The sequence below is a fragment of the Onychomys torridus genome, chromosome 22, assembly GCF_903995425.1.
Source record: "Onychomys torridus chromosome 22, mOncTor1.1, whole genome shotgun sequence".
Classification (NCBI taxonomy): Eukaryota; Metazoa; Chordata; class Mammalia; order Rodentia; family Cricetidae; genus Onychomys; species Onychomys torridus.
In genome coordinates, this window is record NC_050464.1 from 40,570,802 (window position 1) to 40,593,525 (window position 22,724).

The 22,724-nt window shown below is 54.3% G+C and overlaps 2 protein-coding genes across 2 annotated transcripts in view; one reads left to right on the forward strand and one right to left on the reverse strand.

Annotated features, from left to right (window-relative positions):
- Positions 1-306: 306 nt before the first annotated feature.
- The window catches only part of Hps4 (HPS4 biogenesis of lysosomal organelles complex 3 subunit 2), a 32,958-nt gene continuing 10,540 nt past the window's right edge, over positions 307-22,724 (reverse strand). The window contains exons 2-11 of the mRNA XM_036171677.1: positions 14,003-14,110; positions 13,545-13,661; positions 12,591-12,685; positions 11,500-11,572; positions 9,753-9,789; positions 9,139-9,235; positions 7,949-8,771; positions 3,791-3,923; positions 3,293-3,401; positions 307-773 (exon numbers count right to left, since the gene is read on the reverse strand). Of these exons, the coding sequence (XP_036027570.1) occupies positions 602-773; positions 3,293-3,401; positions 3,791-3,923; positions 7,949-8,771; positions 9,139-9,235; positions 9,753-9,789; positions 11,500-11,572; positions 12,591-12,685; positions 13,545-13,661; positions 14,003-14,110 (1,764 nt within the window). The 3' untranslated portion in view covers positions 307-601. The remainder of the gene's footprint in view (positions 774-3,292; positions 3,402-3,790; positions 3,924-7,948; positions 8,772-9,138; positions 9,236-9,752; positions 9,790-11,499; positions 11,573-12,590; positions 12,686-13,544; positions 13,662-14,002; positions 14,111-22,724) is intronic.
- On the forward strand, positions 19,021-22,281 carry LOC118572256 (M protein, serotype 2.1-like). The gene has a single exon (XM_036171714.1). It carries the CDS (start codon positions 20,280-20,282, stop codon positions 21,606-21,608), a length of 1,329 nt encoding a protein of 442 aa, XP_036027607.1. The 5' UTR covers positions 19,021-20,279; the 3' UTR covers positions 21,609-22,281.

A 22,724-nucleotide genomic window follows, 5' to 3' on the forward strand; every position in this document is an offset into this window, starting at 1 on the left:
ACCCGTAAGCCCAGGGACATATGGGAAAGGAAGTCATGTGTTGTCACCATGCAGACTCAACAATGCGGTACGGAAATCCCTCCACAGCAGGCCTGGGAGGTTGGTGCTGTCAATCACCTGAGATGAGTTCAATCTACAGGCTGGTGTATATGGGTTCTATGCAGACACTCTATGCTCTAACAGCAGCGACTTAGAGTCCTCGGTGTGGAACAGGGACATGGAGGGAACTACATGTCCACACTCCCAGGTGAAGCGTGCACAGTGACCTTCATTCTGTCACGGAAATGCTAGTGGACCACACAGAACTCAGTTTGGTCATTTTATTTTTGAGCCCTTGGGAACCTGTTTCATAAACTTGAAACTCAGCATCTCAAGGGTGCAGAGCACCATTGGTACCTTGAGTAAACTGTCAGCTGAGATTCCTTGAGGCTGCAGCCTGCTCTGCACCTTATACAGTCAAGTCACTTACACATGGGAGGACCTGAGCCCTCTCCATCATGCAGCTGCCACTTAAGAGCAAGGTCCTGCTCAACCTTAGCTCCAGGGACACGGTCTGGAGGGGCTGCTGCACAGCCCAGGTGACACACAGGCTGTGCACAGCTCACAGCAGGTTTACCCCGTGCTTCAGGAGCTTCCGCTTGGCTTTGCCTGCGAGGTTGAAGGCACAGTCCTGAGGGTTCGGGAAGCCAGAGCTGCGGGCAGTGGGCGCCAGCTGCTGGAAGTAGGTCTCCTGGGCAGGGTTGCAGCAGGCGTATACAGCTGTGGAGGCGTTCCTATTGGTGAGGAAAGAGGACAACAGCTCAGGGGTGCCAGCACCCCAATGCCTACCATGGCTCAGAAAATTCCTTTGAGCTGCCGGCTTGGGTGTCAAGTGCCTTGTCTTTTCAGCTCGCTGGGGCTGGGATGATGCATGGTGGACCTGAGGTGGCTCCAGCCAGGGTCTGAAGTCACTGGAGAAACGGACCCTGAGGCTGCTGTCTGCACAACAGCAACAGAGCAAAATCTCATGTCCCTCACTCACAACAGCAGGGGGGACTGTCCCACCCACTGGCCAAGGAGCCCGGGCTTAGGAGGGTGTGATGCTGCTGTACTCTGATGACTGTAAGGTGACAGAGGAGTGGGATGTGACAGGAAGGAGGAAACCTGGACCCACAGGCTGACAGAGAGACAGAGAGGCAGGCTAGGGCCTGCGATGGGTATTCGAGAAGGTGGGTGTGGGGTAACCACGGAAACTGCAGCTGCATCTTGGTAGCTAAGCTCCTGACAGCTCATCTGTTCCACATCCTTGAAGCCCCACCCCTCAGCCACAGACAGCAGGGCACTCTCCCACACCACACATGCACACTACCCCAGGGCCGGCACCCTCCACACCAGCATCATTTGCATTGTGGATTTAATCCCCCCACATCCGTGCTCTTTCTCCAAAACCTGGGAAAAAGACACCACAGGGAAATTTGGGAAGAAAAAGGGTTACTTTACTCCATGAATACGCCACCGATCTCAAAAATATTCATAAGAACTCCTTAAAAATCCACCATGCAGGGCCAGAGGAATGCTTGACAACCTCAGTTCCATCCTGGAAGCCACATGGTGGAAGGAGAGGATCAGCCCCTGAAAGTTATCCTCTGACCCCACATGCACACTGTGGTGCATGTGCAAACATATGCACACATACAGACATGCACACACATATGCGCACATCACTTACATACACACATATCACACACAGATACAAGTATCATATCACACACCCTCTTTAAAAAATCCACAACTGGTATCCACTATGATGCTCCCCCACTTTGAGGACAGCTGTCCCAACTTCTCCATTTTGCTAAGTAAGCTTTGGCTTAACCTCTCTCTCAGGGAATCTTCCCATCCAGGTGCTGGACCAGGGAAAGACTCCCGCCTGTTAACGGATCCACCGCTGGCCCCCACATTCTTCCTGTCTTGAGATCTAAGCCTAACAAGCCTCAGTTTCCCTGATTCTAGCATGCAACAGTTGAGTCGGGGCTAAGGCTCCTTCCCTCAGCTGTTGCCTGCTGGATGCGGAAGAGGATCCTCCAGGCCTTGGGCACCTGCAGGACCTGGCTGGCACAGGGGTCTTCAGCTCCTGTGAGGCATTCCTCTCGGAGCTCAAAGGGAGTGTGGCCTGGTGGGAAAACATTTGTGTGGCAATGCCTGCCCTCCTACTGGCAAGCAGGGAACTCCTATCTTCGTTACAGATCCCACAGGAGTCTGTGTGCACTCCTTAGCATGTGCCAAGGAACTGTGCTCCCATCACTGTGGTGAGAACTTCACCCAGCATGCCTTGGGCTCCACTCCACATTGAACCCTCTCAGCTCAGGGAAGGTGAACCACAGCAGTCACCAGCAGCTGTCGGGGCAGATGTCTACACTCGCCTGCTGCCACCTCCCACTCAACAGCCACACACCCAGCACACCCAGGTCCCTGAGCGGTGGCTGCACATGTAAGTCACACTTTGGCTGCCAGCTAGAGAGGACAGACTGTGCTATCAGCAGCAGATGACACCAGGGCAGACAGTGGCATCAGTGTGGCAAGTAACAGGACAGGGGAGTTTCGTCACCAAGGCTGAGTGCTCCCACTGAGTCCATGGTCTTCGCCCAACTAGTGGGAGATAAGGGGAAAGTCACGGGCCTGCAGTCAAACCCTGGCCCTCGGCTTCGTGAGGCTGTGACCTGGGACATCGCTGTTCCCACATATGCTTGCACAGCCAGTCCAAGAGCCAACAGGCTGACGGAGGGGCCAGGGGAGGCTGTCCCTCCAGCCCTCTACCACGTCTGACTTTCCAAAACTAGCTTCGGAAAGCATAGCAAGGAAGAACACGGCTTGTTTAAACGTCTAGTTTCAGGAACAGCTCACAGACTGCCCAGACACCTGGAAGATGAGGTAGTGGCAGTGGGGAAGGGAATGGAACCCTGTGTCATCTGTATCAGCCACAGAGAACGAAAACCACGACAGAAGTGCTCGGCAGCACCAGTGGAGACACAGGCTGGCTCTGGTGCAGATGGGCCTCGGAGGAAGGTCTGACTCTGAGGTCTCTGCACAGTGAGCACTTTGTAATTAGAAGGCCGTAGTGTTATCGGGCCCGCCCTGCAGCCCTGTGCTCTGTGACAGTGGGGACCTAGGGTTTTACCACTGTTGTAACCTGCATATTTACAGCAGGGAAGGCTCGGGAAAACCCGACCTGTGCATGCATGGGAGGACCGACCACACTCACCACTTAGTGATGAGGACTGTGGCTAAGCTGCGGTGAGGGGGCTCAGAGGCTCACCTGATGGTCATCTCGTACAGCGTAGGCAGCTGGGTGAAGTCGGAGTGCATGAGGTTGACGGCCTGTAGAAAGCGGCGGTCCTGGGGAGCAGCCACTAGCGGCAGGTTGGCTTGCAGAAGAAGACAGAGGTGGTGAGTGGCAGCCCTCCCCCACTCCTTGGGCCCAGTCCTGGGCATGGAGGCAGCGAGGCTGAAGCCTGAGTGTAAGCAAGAGACCTGGGGGCCAACAGCCCTAGTGCTGGCCCTGTTGCGGCTGCCTCTGGGAGAGAGCACTGCCAGCCCGCTGCAAGCCCCAGCGACTCCTGCCCTGGGGCCGACCTCACCACAATGCTTCAATTCCCAAGTTCCCACTGGGGAAAGAACGAGCTTGAAGAGGAGCAAATGAGTGTTGGCCAGTGAGCTCAGTGGCTAGAGGGCTGTGCCCTGCTGCACTGCCGTGACCGGGGCTGGGTTCTCCCCCGACCCCTGTAGAGCTGCGTTCCCTGTACCTGTCCCTTACCTGTGAGCATGCTCTGGACTCGGTCATAATGCACAAAGTTGTATGAGCTGCTTGTGAGGCTAGCCTCGTCTCTGGGTAGTGTCTCCTTCAGGTGGACTTCCAGCCCATTCAGGGATGCCAGGCTGCTGTGGTACTGCAGAGGGGCCAGGAGTGGGTCACAGGCTAGCAGACTCGGTTAAGAAGCAAGCACCTAGACAATGCCTCTGTGGTCACTAGACTCAGCAAAAACAGCCAGTGTCTCCCCCTGAAGCATCAAGTTCCACTCACATGCTCCTTTTGCTTGAGACAGGGCTTCCCTGTGCAGCCCCAACTGCCCTGGAACGCACTATGGAGACCAGGCTGGTCTCGAACCTGTGGAAAGCCTCCTGTATCTGCCTCCTGGGTGCTTGGATTATGAGTGTGCACCACGCCCAGCCCCTTATGTTCAGAAATACATATATTTTTCTTTTTGTGTGTATGTATCTGTGTATGCTGTGTTAAGTGAGTGTGTGTGGAGCTCACAAGAGGTGTCACATCCCTTGAGCAGGTGTACAGGCAATGGAGAGCTGTCCAGTGTGGGTGCTAGCCCTGAACTCAGGTCCCCTGAACAAGAACCAACTGCTAAGTCATCTCTTCAGCCCCACAGTCTAATATTTGTAAATGAAGGGCCATACTGTGCGATGATAAAATGAGCAGCCTCTAAGTTAAGAAGGGTGAGGCATGGCAGCACTAATCCAGAGCCCAGCACTCAGGAGGCTGCCATGGGAGGGTCACAAATTTGAGGCCACCATGGGTAGAAGAAAGGAAGAAAAGAAAAAGGAGGAAGAAGAAAAAGGAGAAAAGAAAAATTAGCCACAATGTCACCACCCAGTGGTAGCTGCCTAGCTGTGGCTTCCCAGAAGCCCTAGGGAACTATCCATCTTGTTTTATTTAAATATTTACTTATTTTTAATTCATCTGCCTATGTGTGCAGAGGCCAGAGAAGGCATCAGATCCCCTGGAGCTGGAGTTCCAGGTAGTTGTGAGCTGCCTCATATGGGCGCTAGGATCTGAACTCTGGAAGATCCTCTGGAAGAACAGCAAGTGCTCTTCACCTCTGAGCCATCTCTCCAGCTCTGGGACCGTTGGCTTTGACAATACGGGCGGCCTATTATGCTCCTGGTGTTTCCCACCACGGCCTGGATGAAGTTCATCATGAGTTAATCTTTCCTGTGAAGAAAGTGCAGTTCTACAAGGCTGTCCAGTGGCCTATAGGAATGAGCCCACACACCGTCCCAGCAGGTAAACAGTGTGGGAGCAGATTCCCACGAATGAGTCAATGGATAAACAGTCAGTGCCAGGCACTTCAACCACTGGCCTCCTGAGTGTGCAGCTGAGGAAAGCAGATGTGTGCAGAACCACCTCTGCTCTGACGGTCAGGACCCTTCCCAGTAAGGGTTAGCAGACACAACAGGCCCAGGCTACAAAGTTGTGTGTGCCGGGCAGGGTGGGGGTGGGGGTGACACAAGGACACCCAAGAGAGCTTGTCATGGAGCTGGGGGGGGATGCACTGGACACCCAGGGGAGCTTGTCATGGAGCTGGGGGGTGCACTGAACACCCAGGGGAGCTTGTCATGGAGCTGGGAGGGGCACTGGACACCCAGGGGAGCTTGCCATGGAACTGGGAGGGGCACTGAACACCCAGGGGAGCTTGTCATGGAGCTGGGGGGTGCACTGGACACCCAGGGGAGCTTGCCATGGAGCTGGGGGGGGCACTGAACACCCAGGGGAGCTTGCCATGGAGCTGGGGGGGGGGCACTGAACACCCAGGGGAGCTCGCCACAGGCACTGGACACCCAGGGGAGCTTGTCCTGCAGCTACACTACACCTTCTGGACCTTAGGGACCTGATAACAGCCACCCTTCAAGCTGCTAACAAGAGAGTATGCCAGCTAAATCCTGTTCTCTCTAAGTGTATTAGACTCTACTTCCAAAGTTTTCTGCCTAGCTTATAGTCAAGATAGAGTTGCTTAGCCATAAACCACCACAAGATGTGATATAATACGGAGGAGAATTCTCTGATGACTGAGTGCTGTTGTGGGTACAGGGCCTGGTTAACTCCAAGTAACCTGTTTCGTACAGCCTAGCAACTGAGGATAGTTTTTGTATGTCACAGTATTTGTTTGTATTTGTACAGTATTGTGAGAAGTCTACAGGGTGGTCGTGGAAGGTCACAACTACACCATTCATACACTGCCTGGTTTTGAACCACACAAGGCTATGGAGTTTGCAAAGCTGAAAACATCTGCCTTCTGAGTCCCTGAATAAAAAGCTCTCTGACTGGTTATGCAGCATGATCTCAGAATAGCCCAAGGAGACACAGGGCTCTGGCTTCAGTCCACACCACAGCTGAGGGCAGGCAATGGAGCACTGTGGGCTGGGAGAGCAGTGTGTGTAGCCCACATGGCTGAGATGGGAAGCTTTTCCAATGGGTATCTCACCAAGTGCTCCCACCCTGACTTTAAGCAGGCCTTGCCTCCAACCCAACCCAGCCCTGATGCCCCTGTGCATGGCCTAATGCAACAGTAATTCATAGGCTCCCTGCAACTGAAGGCTCATGGGAATATGGTGGGTGCAGAGCTGAAAACCAGGCTCTGGAACACTAAGCTGCCCCCTACTGGGGCCTCCTGCACTTCCCTTTGACAGCACAGCTCTCTGGCTAGGGAGCCTCATCCCTATTGCCCCTCATCCCCCACTGCCCCGCCTCCATGTGGACAGAGCCTCTTCAGTGGGCTGTGTACCCTCCGGCTGGCTAACCTGCACCCCACTTCCTGGGCCTAGAGCACCAACCCTACTTTACAGGCAAGCTGGAGGCTGTGGTCATAACGAATGCATCAACACAGCAGAGGCTGCAGAGAGCAGGGCACTCTCTGCTCATCTTCCAACCTATCAGCAAGAGCAGAGCAGCCTGGGGTCAGAGAAGTGAGGACTGAGTGGCCTCCACCTCCCGAGGCTCTTTTCCTCCAGGACAGGAGTTGCAGTGTCTGCCTTCCAGAACCACCCTCCGCTTGGCTGACACAGCAAGCCAGCTGAGCATACAGTCATGCAGACCACCCCTCCCCAAGGCAGCCTGGGCTGGGTCTCTTCCGAGGGAGCAGGGGCAAAAAGAGGAGCAGTCTATCTATTCTGCTGCATTCAAACACCAGGGCCTTCAAAGCAAACACTCCTGAGGCTCTGCACAGTAAGAATGGGGGGCCGGTGGGGGGTGGAGCCAAGGCACAGAGCTGCCCTGCATGAAGCCGCAGCCAGGAACCTTCCCTGGACTAAAACAGAGGTGAACACAGCCACCCACAGCTCTGCTAAATGAGGACACAGGCAACAAGCCTCAACTCTGGGCTGTGGGCAGGGTCTGTGGAATGAGACAGAAAAGTCAGGCAGAGAAGCTGCCCAGCAGCCTGTCCTGCGCTCCAAGGTGACTGGCTCCTCAGTGGAGGGCCGTGAGGCATGCATGTCAATGAGCCGGCCTCAGAATAATGTGGATTTAAGAAGAAAAACAAGTCGAGCCCCAGAACACCATTTGCCCTGCAGCAACTGTTCTTCCTGCCAACCACAGCAATGTTGTTACCATAGCAACTCTCTTGCCAGCGTGGGCCTGGACCCTAGAGCTCAGTTCACTGCTTCAGGAAGGGATGGCTATTCAAAAAGAGCCCTCCACAGCCAGTTTGGATCTCAAGCATACTTTGGGAAGGAGCACCAAGTCACCATGTGAGGCTGGCCTAGGAAGAAAAGGCAGGGTTCCTGGGACCCCAACCCCACCCAGGCTGTAACGAGCTTCAGAAGACAGAGGCTGGTGACAGTGCCCATGCTCCTCGGCTAGCAGCCGGGCAGCTCAGCCTTGCCTGCATGACCTCAGAGTGGGAAGCTGAACACCACTGCGGGCTACTGAAAGGGAAACAAGGCACTGAGGAGGCAAGACACTCTGCTCAGCTCTTCCCTTCCCAACGCCTGTGCTCCCGGACTTCGGGGAGCAGAAAAGGAAGAGCCTAAAATCTGTCTGCTGGTGCATGTGTGGCTCACTCTTACACCCCCCCAGAACCTCACAGAAGTGGGCACTACCCTCAGCCTCACTATACAAACTGGGGGGTTCTTTCCAGGCAGCTGGCTGATGCATGTTCCTAGGAGGAAGATGAGGGACACTCACCACCTCCTCGATGGCTGCCATGTCTCTGAGAAGAGGTTCCTCAGCCAGCAGGGACAGGACCAGGCCATTCACACTGTGAATGTATAGGTTCACAGGCCAGAGCCCTGCATGGGGCCCAGCTGGGGATGGCTTGAGGCCACTTCTGCCTGCAGAGGAGCTGGGGCCCTGGGAGTCAGGTGAGTGCAATGTGCTCCCCGGGGCTCCATGGCTCTCACGACCTCCACCCCCACACTGCTCCACACTGGGCTCTGTACCCACAGGATCCTGAGGAGGAAGCACCACAGGCCCACCGCTTCTTCTGGGGAGAGGGGCTGTGCCAGGAACTTGGGCTTGGCCATTGGTCATGGGAAGGTCTGCAAGCCACTCCAGGCCCCTGCCCTCAGGGAGCCTCTCAAGAGGGGAAGGGTCCAGGCAGCTGCATACTGCTGTGTCTGCAGGCAGTGTGGGGGCCTGGTGGCTGGTGATGACAGCTTCTGGAGCACCTAGGACAGGCACGGGTGGGGAGGCTTCCTGAGCCGCAGAGATGTGGAGTTCAGATAAGTCCAGTTCCTCGTGGGAAAAAGCCAGCTCCTGCTGCAGCCTGCTGCTGATGCCAGAACCCTGGCCACAGGCAGTGGTGCACAGTCCTGCAGCTGCAGTCTGCTCCTGCCCAAGCAAGTGTCCATCTGCCCCGCTGCCATTCAGCCATGTTCCATCATGAGGTGTGGGCTCCAGAATGGTGGCTGATGTCCAGGCCACAGATGCCACACACCTAGTGGCATCTTTTGTCTGGGAAGGGGTGCTTCGATCCCAGGGAGGGTACTGAGATGAACTTTCCTGGAGTCTGGCAAACAAAAGAGATGTCACATCAGTGGAGTGTAGGACAAAGGCTTCCACGGGGACACTGGGGCTCTGATCCCCAGAAAGGCACGGGCATCAATGACAAGTAGCCATCTGCACCCACAGAGCTCAAGATGCCACCATGGTCAAACCCAAAAGTAAAGAAAGGCAGTGACTGGTGAGGGCTTGTTACAATGAGGTCAGAATCACTGACTAGAGGTGGCCATGTCACCTACAACTAAAGGGTCTCCTGAGAGTGGCCCCACACTGGGTGTCACCCTGAGTCTGCTGCATCCCCTGATGCCACGACACCTGGGATCAGTGGGGGATACAAGTGGGGGGCACACACACCATAAGAGCACCCCACCTACCTAGTCTCCTGCTCCACCGTGAACTCGTGGAGGCTAGCGATTTCCTGCTCACTCAGGAAAACAGGGGTGATCTGCACGTTAGGCGGCAATGCTGCCCCTGCAGATAGAAACAACACACAGGGTTCCCCTGGATGAAGTGGGCCCTTGGCTCAGACAGCAGCACGGGGGTGGCTCCCTCAGCCCAAGGCCCCCCAGCTGCAGCCTAGACGCTGTGAGCAGCAAGGAAAGAGAGCGGCAACTTCACTGCAGTGTGGAGAAGGGAGACAACATCCACAAGATGTTAGAAGAAAGGGCTTTCAGCTGGCCAAGGACTCAGCAAATCCCAGCTTTAGAATGAGGCAGGGCCTCTTGGGGAAGCCACTTCATCCTGAAGGAGTTAACAGCCACCACTTTCCTTCCTCTGTCCATCACCACACCCCGACACGTCCCAACAACGTCGCAGAATGGAGTCAAGGAGGGCATGCCCAAAACCATGACCTTGGAAATCGGGGTGCCAAAGGGGAACTGTCCTTATAGCTGTACTAGACCCATCTGTCTGCTCTCTGAGCAGAGGAAATCCACATGGGGGCTCATCCTGGCATGAAGGCAGAAACCACTGTCCCCACACCACATACCTGCGTCCTGTGGCGCAGCCCCTGCTCCAGGAAGTCCCTGAAACAAACATATACACAGGTTGGCGCCAGGCACCACGTATTCCTCTTGACAACTATTAGGAATTCATGGCACCATCTGCTCACAGGACTCAGCCAAGCCCAGGGAGCTGGTGTGACCCTGTGCCAAGAGCCCAGCAGATGGAGCAGGGCCACTTGCCTCTCAGAGACCAAGAAGAGGCAAGAACTGGGCCCACTCAGGCTTCAAAGCAGCAGCTCTGAATTGTTAAGTATCTCCCATGAAAGACCAAAGCAAGGATTCCCCACTGGAGTCCACCTTTGGGAACCAAGTCTAGAGTGCAGCCCTCGAGGCTGGAATACATACAGCCCAGGGGCAAAGCTCATGACCCTGGGCTCCGATCCCCAGCAGCAATAAACAAACAGACATTTGTTCACTCTCTCCAAAGTCCGCATTCCTGTTAACACCTGGGAATTTCCTCTTCAAATCAACGCCTTTTACTACTTCAACACAGTAAATGAAATTCAGTGTTTCCACTTAAAAGGGTACAAGTGATTGCACTTCTGTAAAATCTCTGGCTAAGACCCAAGCAAGTCTGCAGCAGCGCCTGCAAATCAACTGACCCTCAGCCACAGGCCAGACGCTAGCAGTTAGTTCCTCAGTCCAGGTGGGAAAACGTTCCCAGCCTTAGGGGCTGTGAGCCTCTGTCCCGACCACTGATGTGGCTGCTGCGCTGGAGAGCAGCTCAACACTGCTGCATGTGGCAACATCAGCAGGCCGGTCTGCAGTGCCCACAGGCAGTCCCTCCAGCTCCCTTTCACTAGCAGGCTGGAGGACTGCTTTCCCTCAGTATGGATCCCAGAAGCTGAGGGCAAGGATGCTGACAGTGAGGGCAGCCCTCCAGACACACCACCCCAGGAAGCCGGAGCCCACCCAGCTCTCAATGTTGACGCACTCACTCTCTCGGTGAGAGAGGCCAGTGAAGCATCTGAAACAAAAGCTCCCAAAACAAGCTGGGCTGCTGGGTCATCCTGGGTCCCCAGTATTGGGGAGGTGAGGCAGATGGATCAGAAGTTCAACTCTCTATGTAGGCCGGGCTATCCTATGGGAACCCCATCTCCAAAATCAAAACAAACAAAACAAGTGAGAGAGAAAGAGGGAGAGAGAGTAGATGGAAATGCCTGGTGAGAGCTGTGGAGCCTCTGCCGCTGTCTGGGCCATCTTCTCCCTTCCCGAAACAGGTTCTCACTGTGCAGCCCTCGCTGTTCTGGGACTCGCTCTGTAGACCAGGCTGGACTCAAACTCACACAGAGCCACCTGCCTGTGGACGCTTTTATTCTCAATGGTTGTGTGTTCTTCACACACACACACACACACACACACACACACACACAAAATGAATACACACGAAGATCAGTGTCTCCTTCCGCCCTTCCCTCCTGTTTCTTCTTCCTTTCCTCTAGTTTTAGAGACACAGTCTCAGTATGGAGCCCACAGGAGCTCTGCACTCATTGACGGTCCTGCCTCAGCGCCCCAGGGCTGACACAAGAGGCACACAGCACCATGGCCAGCGGTTTTCCTGCCAATTTAAGAATATATTCTTTCCAGGGTGCCCTGTTATCAACACTATGCTAGTGGAGAGCTGAGTGCATGCAGCTCTGCTTGGCCTGTAAGAACCAGTGCCCAAGCCCCCCACAGCTGGATGGCAGGTGTTCTGGGTCACCTCCCACCAGGCCGCAGGCTGTACTCTACCTGGTCTGCAGGGACAGTCTGATGAAGCAGGACCTTGGCGGTGAGGGAAGGAGGGAGCTGAGAATTCACAATCCTGGGGGTAAGACACAGGGACAAGAATGCCATAAAAAGAAGTGCCGGCGTCTCTCAGCTGGAGACACCAGTGCCCTGGAGGTTGAGGATCCTGGGGATGTGGCTGGCAGAAGTTTCATCTAGTAGATCCTCGATGTCAAAACGTAAGCTCTCCAATCAGGCAGGGATGAGGTGTCAGAAGATGGTAGGCATGTTAAAAGCACAGGTAAGCCCCCTGTGAGCACTGGAAGAGAGTCACTGAGCCAACCATTTGGAGCACAAAGGTATCCAGCATTTCAGAGGGCAGGAGGCTGGTGCAGCTGCAGGTCAGGGTGCTCCTCCCTGGGCTCTAGGCCAGCCTGGGCTCTGTGTTCAGTGGGAATGTCTAAACCAGCAGAAGCAGGAGCGCCTCGACTGCACAGCCAAGACCTCAGTGCTGTGTCCCACTGCACAGAGAGCAGAGGGCATCGGTGTGGGAGTTTGTACAGGAGCACAGTGTGGCACTTCTTGTCACACTGCTGGCCATAGGCACAGCTGAGAGCAAGGCAGAAGGGCCTGTACTCTCTGTGCAGTTGGTACACAGAGAGGGCTGGGCATGATGGCACATGCTTTTAATCTCAGCACTTGGGAGGCAGAGACAACTTATCTTTGGGAGTTCAAAGCCAGCCTGGTCTACATAGAGAATTCCAGTACAGCTAAGGCTACACAGTCAGATACTGTCTCAAAATAAAGGGTGTGCATGTACTTATTACACATATATATGTACTTACATATATTATAAATGTGAGATAAAAATGAGTGAGAAAACAAACACTATTTTTAAATTTTTTAAACATTTATCATGTGTGTTGTCTGTGTGTGTGTCACGCGCAAACACCCATATAGGCAAGTGTCCCTTTCCTGAGCAGTTCCCAATTGCACAGGGATACACCCTCGGCCAATCTAAATGACCTGGCCTTTGCTAACCAACTGGATGCTAATCTGGAACTAGCAGGGACAGTGATGGGAGCCCACTGGGGACTCAGGAAGGCACAACTCACAGTCCTTTATAGAGGATGCAGCCAGCTAGGACATGGGACGAGCGCTGGCAGGTCTGCAGGATGAGGGCTGCCTTCAGCAGCAGCAGGGGCTCCACCTGGGGAGACGAGACATGCGCCCGTGAGCACGCTTACAAGTGCCTGGGGACAACAGTGACGTGGACTTCAGAGACCAGCTGAGGGGATCACACCCACAGCCAGCCCACAGTTCTTGTAAGGAATCAGCTGTTCGGCCACAAAGAACTGCGCAGACACTGCATGCAGCCTCCTGGCTTCCTGCCTGGCTGCCAGCACTGATGTGAGCCAGGTGGTCAGGAGAAGAGAGGCCAGACACACACAGAGCGACCTCACTCTCACAGCCCCAGACTGTGTTCAGTACCAACAGGCCTTCCAAGTTGTCCACGCAAGTGGGAAAACCTAGCCCATGCCCAGCACAGTGGGCTCTGGAAATGCCGAGTCCCAGCTACTTTCTTCAGCAGCGAGAGGAAAGGTGCAGGTCTGAGATGCACAGGCACCCAGGCCAGCCACACAGCAGCCAGCGCTCCTTAGGGGAGTGTGAACTGGAAATGGAATGGTTCCGAGAGAGAGGACCTTCCTGCATCTCTCAGATGCAGATGAGTTCAAATGTGAGCCAGGCACTTGGTGGAGTCACTAAAGCTGTGCCGTGTGTGTGTGTGTGTGTGGGGGGGGGGGGGGCGGGGTTCAGAGGTGACAATGAGACTCCGTTGAGACTCTATTCAGGGAGTGTTTATTTGGTGCCTGTTGGCGCAGCCTCGCTGGCCTTCAGAAGGTCTGAGAGGCAGCCTGCCCCACCCCACAGCAGCATGGGAACAGATGGAGAACACCCGTCCTCTCACTCCCCAGCTGCAGGCTCTGCCCCAGGTGTTCTGCAGCACCCACAGCCCCGTCCACAGCCCCATGCCATTCGGGCAGTGAAGAGGAGGGCAGCAGCCTTACCTTGGTGTGGTCCAGATTCCACAGGGCGTTGAAGATCCTGTGGGACTCACTGGTGCTCCTGAGGACCTGTGTAATGACAGTGTCCCACTGCAAGCTCAGCTCCTCCTCAGAACGGTTCTGAGCGAAAGACAGAGGGGGTCAGCACTGAGGTCAGGCACAGGCTCTTCAGGAAGGGTTGCTACTGTCTGCAGGGGCCTTCCCAACAGGAAGAGAGCAGGATGGACAGGCCTGTCTCATCCCATCCCTGCCACACATGTCTTAGCTCTCACTCCAGTGACCAGCCCTATCACAGAGCCAGGAAACATCCTGAAGAAAGGGGCACCAACCCACAGAGGAGGGGAGAGCAGACACATGAGGACACAGGCGTCCCTAAGGGGCTCCAGGGTGTACCACCTTATCACATGGCACCACGTAATACAGATGTCAGGCCCAATGCCCCAGGCAATCTGCACTTCTACCTTGTAGGCCAGGGAGACAGGGCCCATGTAGAAATGAAAGAATCCAATGAGTTGATCCAGAAACTGCCTGCAGCTGACATCAGAGAGCTCCACGCCACAGCCCAGAGCCTGCAGAGGGAGAGCAGAAAAACAGTTTTTGTAGCTTGTTCTGAGGCCACAACCAGAATTCACGCTCTCTATGGCACCTGCCACAGGCCTAGCCAGGCAGGATAGCTCCAGATTGCATTCCTGGCAGTTGGGAGATTGAGGGATGATGATCAACCTGGGCTACGCACAGAGTGTGTTCCAGGTCAGCCTGAGCTACAGTGAGATTCTGTCTAAAAACCGTATCTTCTAGAGAGTTGCCCCAGGGACTGACACATGGCTCATCAGTGTGGAGCATTTGCCTAGTATGTGTGAGGTCTGTTTGGAAATAAAGGAGCATCACTCTGTGTGAGCCTGTGAGGAAGTCATTTAATCAATGGCCTTGATCTCAAGACAGAAATAGAGGAGAGCTTCAGAAATCCACAATGAAAGAAAAAAGCAGGAAAGACAACAAACCCACCTAGAAACCCAGCAAAGCAGCCAACAGCCTGAGCTGCACAGATGGGTGACAGACAGGGCAACAGAAGCCACTTCTAACAGTTAAGCAAAGTCCTGCCTCCAGGACAAGCCCACATCCCTCACAAGGAGACAGGGGACAAGTCAGTGGCAAAGGGAAACCCCACCTATCACAATGCTGTGCAGTAGTAGTTCCCTCTGAGGTTAGACCCTTCCATCTCGGAGGGAAGCTCTTTAAGACTCATGGTGTTTACAGTGAAACACTCCATCCTGCAGAGAAGCTCCTTAGGTTCAGAAAGGAAGCAACTCAAAACAGCTCCAGGAAGTCCCTGAAACTGAGCAGATTCACTAGGCCCCTCCCTCCCCAAGAGGATATACGTGATTACGACAGCTAAGAGTCACTCTGAGGAGCCAAGCTGCCTGGAAGAGGCTCAGACCAACTGAGGCACCAAGAAAGGACACTCTTCGGCCATGGAGCTGCCTACAGGCTGTGCAGTGTGCTCCAGTCCCAGCTCTGTGAGCTGTCACCTGGGCTGGCTAGGCGCTAATGATGTAGCCATCTTTGAGTTGTCTCTACTCCTGTTAGTACCTCCATTAATCTCACTGGCTCACCAAACTGGGCTTTGGCGGTATCTATACTTTGGTCTGCCATGGCCTCCCTATCTAGGGTAAGTAGACAACCGTGCTGGCTAACTTTATGCAAACTTGACATAGGTTTACAGGCTAGAGTCATCTGAGAGGGAACTCAACTGAGAAAATGCCTCCATAACATTGGGCTGTAGGCAATCCTGTAGAATATTTTCTTAATTAGCTATTGATGTGGGAGGGTCTAGCCCACTGTGGTCCCGGGCTTTATAAGAAAGCAGATGGAGCAAGCCATGAGGAGCAAGCCCGTAAGCAGCACCCCTATCCATGGCCTCTGCATGCCCTGCTTGAGTTCCTGTCCTGACTTCCTTTAGTGTTAAACAGTGATATGGAAGTGTAAGCCAAGTAAACCCTTTTCTCCACAAACTGCTTTGAGCATGGTGTTTCATCACGGCAACAGAAACCCTGACTAGGACAACCACTCCATCTCCCCCAGGAACACAACACAGACTATCTGCCACGAAGGCCTGCGGCTGTGAGAAGACTTGAGTCCACCAGAAAATAAACCAACAGAGCCGTAACTTGCAGCCGTTAGTAACAGAGCTGGCAGCCTGACCTGCGTTTGCCTCTGTAGCCACGTGCTGCTGGAGACTCCCTCTTGTAGTCCCAGCCAGCAGTCCCTTAGTCTCTGTGCTCAGTCACAGAGACCAAAACTGAACCCCACCAAGGAGGAGGAGAATCAAGAGTGACACCATGAACACCCAAGTGGCTGCAGCTGGGCCCCAGGTTCTTCAGGCTACCTGAGTCACCGGTATGAATAAACTGTGCTCTCCACTCAAGTCTCAGGGAGTCTGTTCTGAGAGTGCCGTTTCCCACAACAGCTGAAAGCTACCTTGTTGAAGACTGAGCTAACTTGGCCTGAAGGTCATGGAACATCCACAGCGAGGGGAGCTTTAGTGTGGCTGCTATAACCCCTAGGTGAGGGAAGTCTCAAAAAGGTAGCAGAGGGCAGGAGGGCAGGGCACTGACAAGCTGAAGGGTGTAGGTGGCAGGAGGTGGGCACAGGCTGGGAAGTGCATTAAGAGACACAGCCCCGTCCTTGGTGGCCAGGAATAGAGCTCACTAATTGAGAGTAATGTTGGGGGCTTGATAGCTCTGAGCCCAAGCCGAGTGGGTGGGTTAAATCTGTCTGTCAACGCTGCAAAGCCCCAAGAACTCTGAAGTTGGAGGGTGTGCATGACACCCACAAAAGCATCCCTCCAGCAGGTGATTAACACTCAGGTCTTGGAAGTAGGAAGGTGGGTCCTCTGCTGTACACTTCTAGTGTCGTGAGTGCTTCCACACTTCCAATGCATGTGGGTGGCACCCTAGACTAGAACATTAGCCACCTCGAGGTGGGCAGGATCCAGGGAGGACTAGAGAATCTACCTGGCCAAGGACACAAAGTCAAGGATGGCCAGCAGAGCTGACTCCTGCACAGATACAGAGACAGTGGACATTTGTCCAACCCTGAGTAACAGTACAAGACCCAGGAAAGCCTGGCTGCTCCCTTCCCCAGTGCTCACAAGGAAAGAGGCTCCAGTATCACTTGGGATGTTTGTCTGGGTTGTTTTTGGCGTTTTGAGTGGACATCCCTCACCACACCAGCACCAGCACCAGCACCACCGGGTTTTCTTATTGAATTCCTGCCAGAACGTTTACTGAGCGGAAGCTTCTGAAGTTGTGCTTTATCTGCCATCTCCTCTGCACATCTCCTCTGCACAGTCCTCCAACCGCGTTTACAGACTTACCCACTCTCACTCAGCAGGGTTTTTATGGTGATATTTTGTGTGCTCTAATAAAATTTGCCTGAAGATCAGAGGACAGAGTCAGCCACTAGATTAAACATGGATGCCAGGCAGTGGTGGCACACACCTTTAATCCTAACACTCTGGAGGCAGAGATCCGTCTGGATCTCTGTGAGTTCAAGGTCACCCTGGGCTACATAAGATTGATTCAGTCTAGGGCAGAAACAGAGACAGGCGGTGGTGGCACACACCTTTAACTCCAGTATTTGGGAAGCACACACCATTAATCCCAGCACTAGGAAGGTTGAGACAGGAAGTGAAATGGCTGGGCAGAGAAAGGCGTATGAGGCATGAGGAGACAGGAACTAGAGAGCTTTCGAGTGGTGACTCAGAGGCATTCAGGCAGAGGATTCGTGGAGTTGGCGAGGTGAGAAGTGGCTGTGGCTTGTTTCCTCTGATCGTTCAGCATGTACCCCAATATCTGGCTCTGGATTTTGATTAAGACCATTAGGCTTATGCAGCAGTTTTTGTTGATTTTTTTCTTGAGCGCCCTTTTGTGTTCTCCGCCTTCCCATCTGCACACGGTGGCTTTCTGCCCTCCTTCTGCATTCTGAGGAGACACAAGGGCACTAGAGGCTTCCTGGTTTTCCTTTCAGATCACCGTGGCAGCGAGGCTAGTTGTGCAAGCAGCACCTGAGTTGAACACTCAGCACTCAAAGAGAAGGCAGCCGTGATGGAGCACCGCAGAAACCCCAGCACTAGGGAGGTGGAGACAGGGGGAACCCGGGCTTCCGATCGGTGAGAGACCCTGTCTCAAATATATGGTGGAGAGCAACTGAGGAAGACACCCAGCACTGACCTTCAGCCTGCACAGGCATGCACACGCCCACAGGAACATTTACACACTGTGTTTCACTCTTCCTTCTTACACTCATCTAATGTTTTGAAGATTTTCACTATGATTCATGTGCAGAACCACAGGTGCTGAGGTCATGCCAACACCATAGCAGCCTACAGTTTTTCCGCTGTCGGTTTTGGGGGCCTGTTGAGGCCTGTGCTTCCCCCTTAGTGTGCGTGTGTCATGTGCAAAAGGCTGCTGTCTGTTTCTCCTCCTATGGCTTCAGAACAGACCACTCTGGAGGACGATCCCCTAAAACACTAAGTGCTCCGCCAGCCAAAAAAATCAAAGAAGCACCGTGACCAAGCCAGGCAGTGCGACTCCCCAAAAGCTGAGCCAGCGTGTCCTGCTCTGGGGTAGGGTTCTTCCCAAGAGCAGCAGAGGACACTGTGTGTAGGTGTGCCACTAGAGTGGTGCCCTCTTACTCCAACCAAGTCATAATATCCCAGTGGCTCAGGTTCAGGCAGACAGAAAGCCATAAAAGGCCAAGTGTGAGCGAAAAGGAAGACTTCCATCAGTTTTTTCAAGGACACAGAATTCCTACAGACATGCACTGTGTCAGGCCCTGGCTAGGAAGCAGTGATGAGGTGGTCCAGATGGCAAATAGGACCAGGACACACTGCTCCCTCCTATCAACAGGACAGGCAGACCTGTAGATGCCTGGGTTCTGGAAGAATGTCTGAGTCTCACTGTGAAGCCAAATCATGCACAGTAACGGGCCGGCTTCCCTGTTCTATGAACAACACTGTTCCTGGTGCAGTGCTGTCCTGGGCATGGGGCTACATGCTGGTCTGGTGAGGTCATTGGAAGCTAGTGCTGTTCTCCAGGCTCTGCTGAGCACAGCCCGCCTGTTCATGCGGGAAACCAAGCTGCTTCTTATTATCCCTCCATCAGCAGAGTTCTGCACTGTGCTGGAACAGTGAGGTGGGGTGCCTTATGCAGAAACTGTGCTCAAGCCTGCTACCATGCCCCTCATTGAGGAGTGATGTAAAGATCTGAATGCAGGACTAGGCCTCGCCACTGACACCCAGGATGGAGGTGATGGTTAATGACGCAGAGGGAGGGTCAGCGGTCACAGAAACGTGTGCTTGCATCCATCACTGAAAGACAGCATCCCAGGTTCCTTCCTTCCTTCCTTTCTTTTGGGATCAGGTCTCTCTGTGTAGCTCTGGAACTAGCTCTGAGACCAGGCTGGCCACAAACTCACAGGGATCTTTGGCCTCTGCCCCCACCTCCCAGTGCTGGGATTAAAGGTGCATTGGTGCCCTCCTCTTTGTCCTTCAGTCTTCTCCTCCTGTTCACTAGTGTTTCCCAGGCACCCTGTCTGTGTCTGCACACAGAGCACCCACGCAGCTGTGCTGAGTGAGACCCAAGAGCCCGGGAGCAGGGTAGGATTTGAGGTCAGCGGTAACACACAGAGAAGAGCATCAATACACACGGCCGATCCCAGAAGCTCCTCCCAAGGCTCCAAGACAGAGTACACCTCTCCCTGCTTCCTGCAGCTCCCTTGGGCCTCCTTACCAGGAGGTGGGAAACTTGTGCCACAAGCCAAGTGATTTCTTCCCCGGGGAAGTTCCCCAGCTGTCCCTCACAGCAGGGAGAGCCAACCAGCGCAGTGGCCGTCCTGGGGGCCTCTGCTCCGCGCAGCTCCTCTGCTCCCGGGAGATCTTTCTCCACGTCCCGTCCTAGAGCACTCGTTCCACACTCTGGGCTTTCTCAGCTTCACTTTCACTGTAACCGCGGTACCGAGGTGTCTGTACAGGGCACAGTTCTGGGCCGCTTTCCCTTCCGAGGAAGCTGAGGTAGTTTGATGTGCAAGCCCCACCCTTCAACACCAGCCATGGCGTCAGGAGGACGCTCATGCTCCAGGGAACCCAGAGAGCAGGGAGGCAGTCCGAAGCTGGCGGCACAGACCCAGGCTGCACCCAAACCACACTGCGAAACGAAGCCAGGAAGCCAGGAGTCTGGGGCCTCCAGGCCCCTGGCACCTTCCCTTCCTCCCGGGACTCCTGCCCAGCCCGCACAGTGTAGGTCACGGGTGCAAGGGGCTTTCTTGGCGCCCGATAATGACATAACTGATGTGCGCGGCTGAGAAAGCCCAGGAGCTGCCCTCCGCAGGAGCCAAGCCGCTGCAGCTTTTCTTCCAACCTTGCTGTACACTACCCTATGGCTCCCAGCCCAGGGTCTATCTGGCTCCAGGTTCGCCCACACAAGCCCCGCCCCTCCCCAGCCCCGCCCAACAGGCAAATCCGCCACTTTAGGGTTAATGACTAGGCCAACAGTCAGTCTACATTCTTCTCTGCCGGGCTGACACTGGGGTGACCTGGCAGTGGTGGTTACCAGGGACTGTCCAGCCAGGAGGATGAACAGAAGGGACTCCTGTAGCCAGGAGAAGGTGCTGAGCTTCTGAGCCTCGGGCAGCAGGATCTGGGAGGGGCAAAGCCCTGCACCCCGGAGGGGAGGGACTATGGAGTCCCACTGCCAGGGTCATACCACCTGCGATACCAGGGGCAGAAGAACCACCGTTTTCCACCACAAGCAGAGAGGTAGGGTTGCTGACCCACCATCACTTCCTGCAAGGAAGGATGAGCCTGCTTTCACATACGAAGACATCTATTACAAGCCTTACTTGGCCAGGAAGAAGGCCATATGCGACTTCCGGGTGAGGTGGCCGGAACTGATTCTTCTGGGCCAGGAGAAAAAGCAGGGACTTCCCCTACTTGGCCAAAGGTCCTCTGAGAAGCAGGTCTGTCAGGTCAGTGCCTCCTCATCAGGGGTCAGCATCAGCAACTCAGACATAGAGAGCCTTCCCAGTGAGCTCCTGGACTCCAAAGGAGCGCTTGCTGAGGGCCCTCAACACTATCCCGCAGAACCTCCATATATGACCATTCTCAACAACTATTTGAAGCCAGAGTTAATGACCCGGCTGGAGAGGAGGATGAGGAAGAAGACCGTGGTAACTATGCGAGAGCTAGACCAGGAGATGGAAGAAGTGAAGAGCCGGCGGTCGGTGCTGATAACAGACATCAAGGAAATGCAGACGGAAGTATCATTGGAAGAAACAGAAAGCAAACCCTTCCTGGAGTACCTGGAGCAGAGGAAGGGGGAGAGCCAGAGGAAATATGACTCCCTGTGGAGAGATTACAGCCGTCAGTGTCAGGAGATCGAGGAATGGAGGCGAGAGCTGATCTCCGACTTAACCTCCCGTTCGGATGACCTCCAAAAGCAGCTGATGGGGACCAGTAAGCTGGAGGTCTGCTTCAGGAAGAAGTTGAAGACCCTGAGGCCCATAGCACAAATAAAGGAGAGCCAGGACCGAAAGATTGAGGCCTTAGAGCAGGAGAAAGCCAGCATAGTGTCTGACATCCGCTTCATGGACCGAGAGGCACACTTCCAGTTCCTGAAGGAAAGGGCCGACCTGGAGAAGCAAGTGGAGGAACTGAACCTGCTGGAGTCAGGGAAGGACATCACCAGGGAGCTGAAGAAGAAGACCAAGGCCTTGGAGGCTAGGGTCCAACAAGCTCACAAGGACTTCTGCAAGGGTGTCATTGCTGAGAACAGGCAGCTGCGATCAGAGCTCCGGCAGCTGGATCAGGAATTCTGCAAGCTGGAAGCCAGAAGGGAGAAGCTGGAGCGGTGGAAACAGAAATGGAAAGAGCAGCAGTGGTACCTGGAGGCTCTGGCCCGGGGGAGGCAGCGCCTGCGGCAGCGGGAACACCACCCCCCCGAAACCACAGGCCACTCCACACCCAACCCAGGGCCGTCTACGGGGTGCCAGGCCGAGAGCCACTCCTAAGTAATGGCTGCCGTGTCCCAGGAAGGACTGGAGCTCAGGTTGGGAGTAGCACACAAGACTTGATGATGTCATCAGGATACTGCAGGAAGGGCAGGCACACCAAGGGGATGGAGGGCTGAGTGACCTCCTCAGAGAGGCAGAGGGGTCCTGGCCTGGCCTGTCTCTCAGGCTTGGGCCCCTCAGAGCAGCCTGAAGGGCTCTCCTAACCAAAAGCTTCCCAGCATATGGGAAACTTGGTTCTTTAGACTCCCTACTCTCCATGACAACAAGTTCCCCGGTGTAGTGTAGACTTTCTGACAACAGGGTGCATCTGTAATCAGCACCTTCCACACAGTCACGCCATCACACAGTAGTGGGACTGGTGTCACAGGTGGGTGCAGGGTGTTCTCTGGGTTCTTTGTACTTGTGTGTGGCTGAGGCTGGATTGGTCTGCAGAGCTGTGGGTTGTGATGTGGCGTGTGGCCCCAGGTTTGGGTCCTGTGGTCCTGTGTGTCTGAGTCCTGGGTGTTGCTGCAGACAAAAAGCCTCAGCATCACACTGTAGATTTTTAACTTCCACTTAGCTATAAAATGAACTCATTTAAAACTGTGCTGAAAAATGAACACACATTGGCTTACAGCTTTAGCTTGCATGTGAAATGTTTTGTTCTTAATCAATATTATTGAAAAATAAGAGCCTGGCTGTGATTGTTCACAATAAAAGTCTGTTTATCATTACCCAAAACAAAGGCCTACTTGTGGTTATTCAAAATAAAAGATGAAGGTAAGAGACCATGGTGTGAAGGAAGGTGGAAGTGGGAGTGTGCCAGGGAAAGACTTAACATCAAAGCTTCCATATTGCTGTCCATTTCGCTGGGCATACAACATCTGAAGGGTTTAAGACGGAGAGGCACCGTGGCCAGGAGGCCCAGCAGGTGGCCATGTCCTAGTGTTTGATGGACAAGAACCTCTCAGCCATCTCCATCCGATTCCCTGTGCAGCATTTACTGCTCCGTGTGCCCTGCGTGGCCCCATGTCAGTTTTTCCAGTGGTCAGAACTGAGCAGCAAAGAACTACACGTTTCCTAGCATGTCATGTGATACCCCAGGACCTTACCTAGTCTCAGCACTTCATAAAG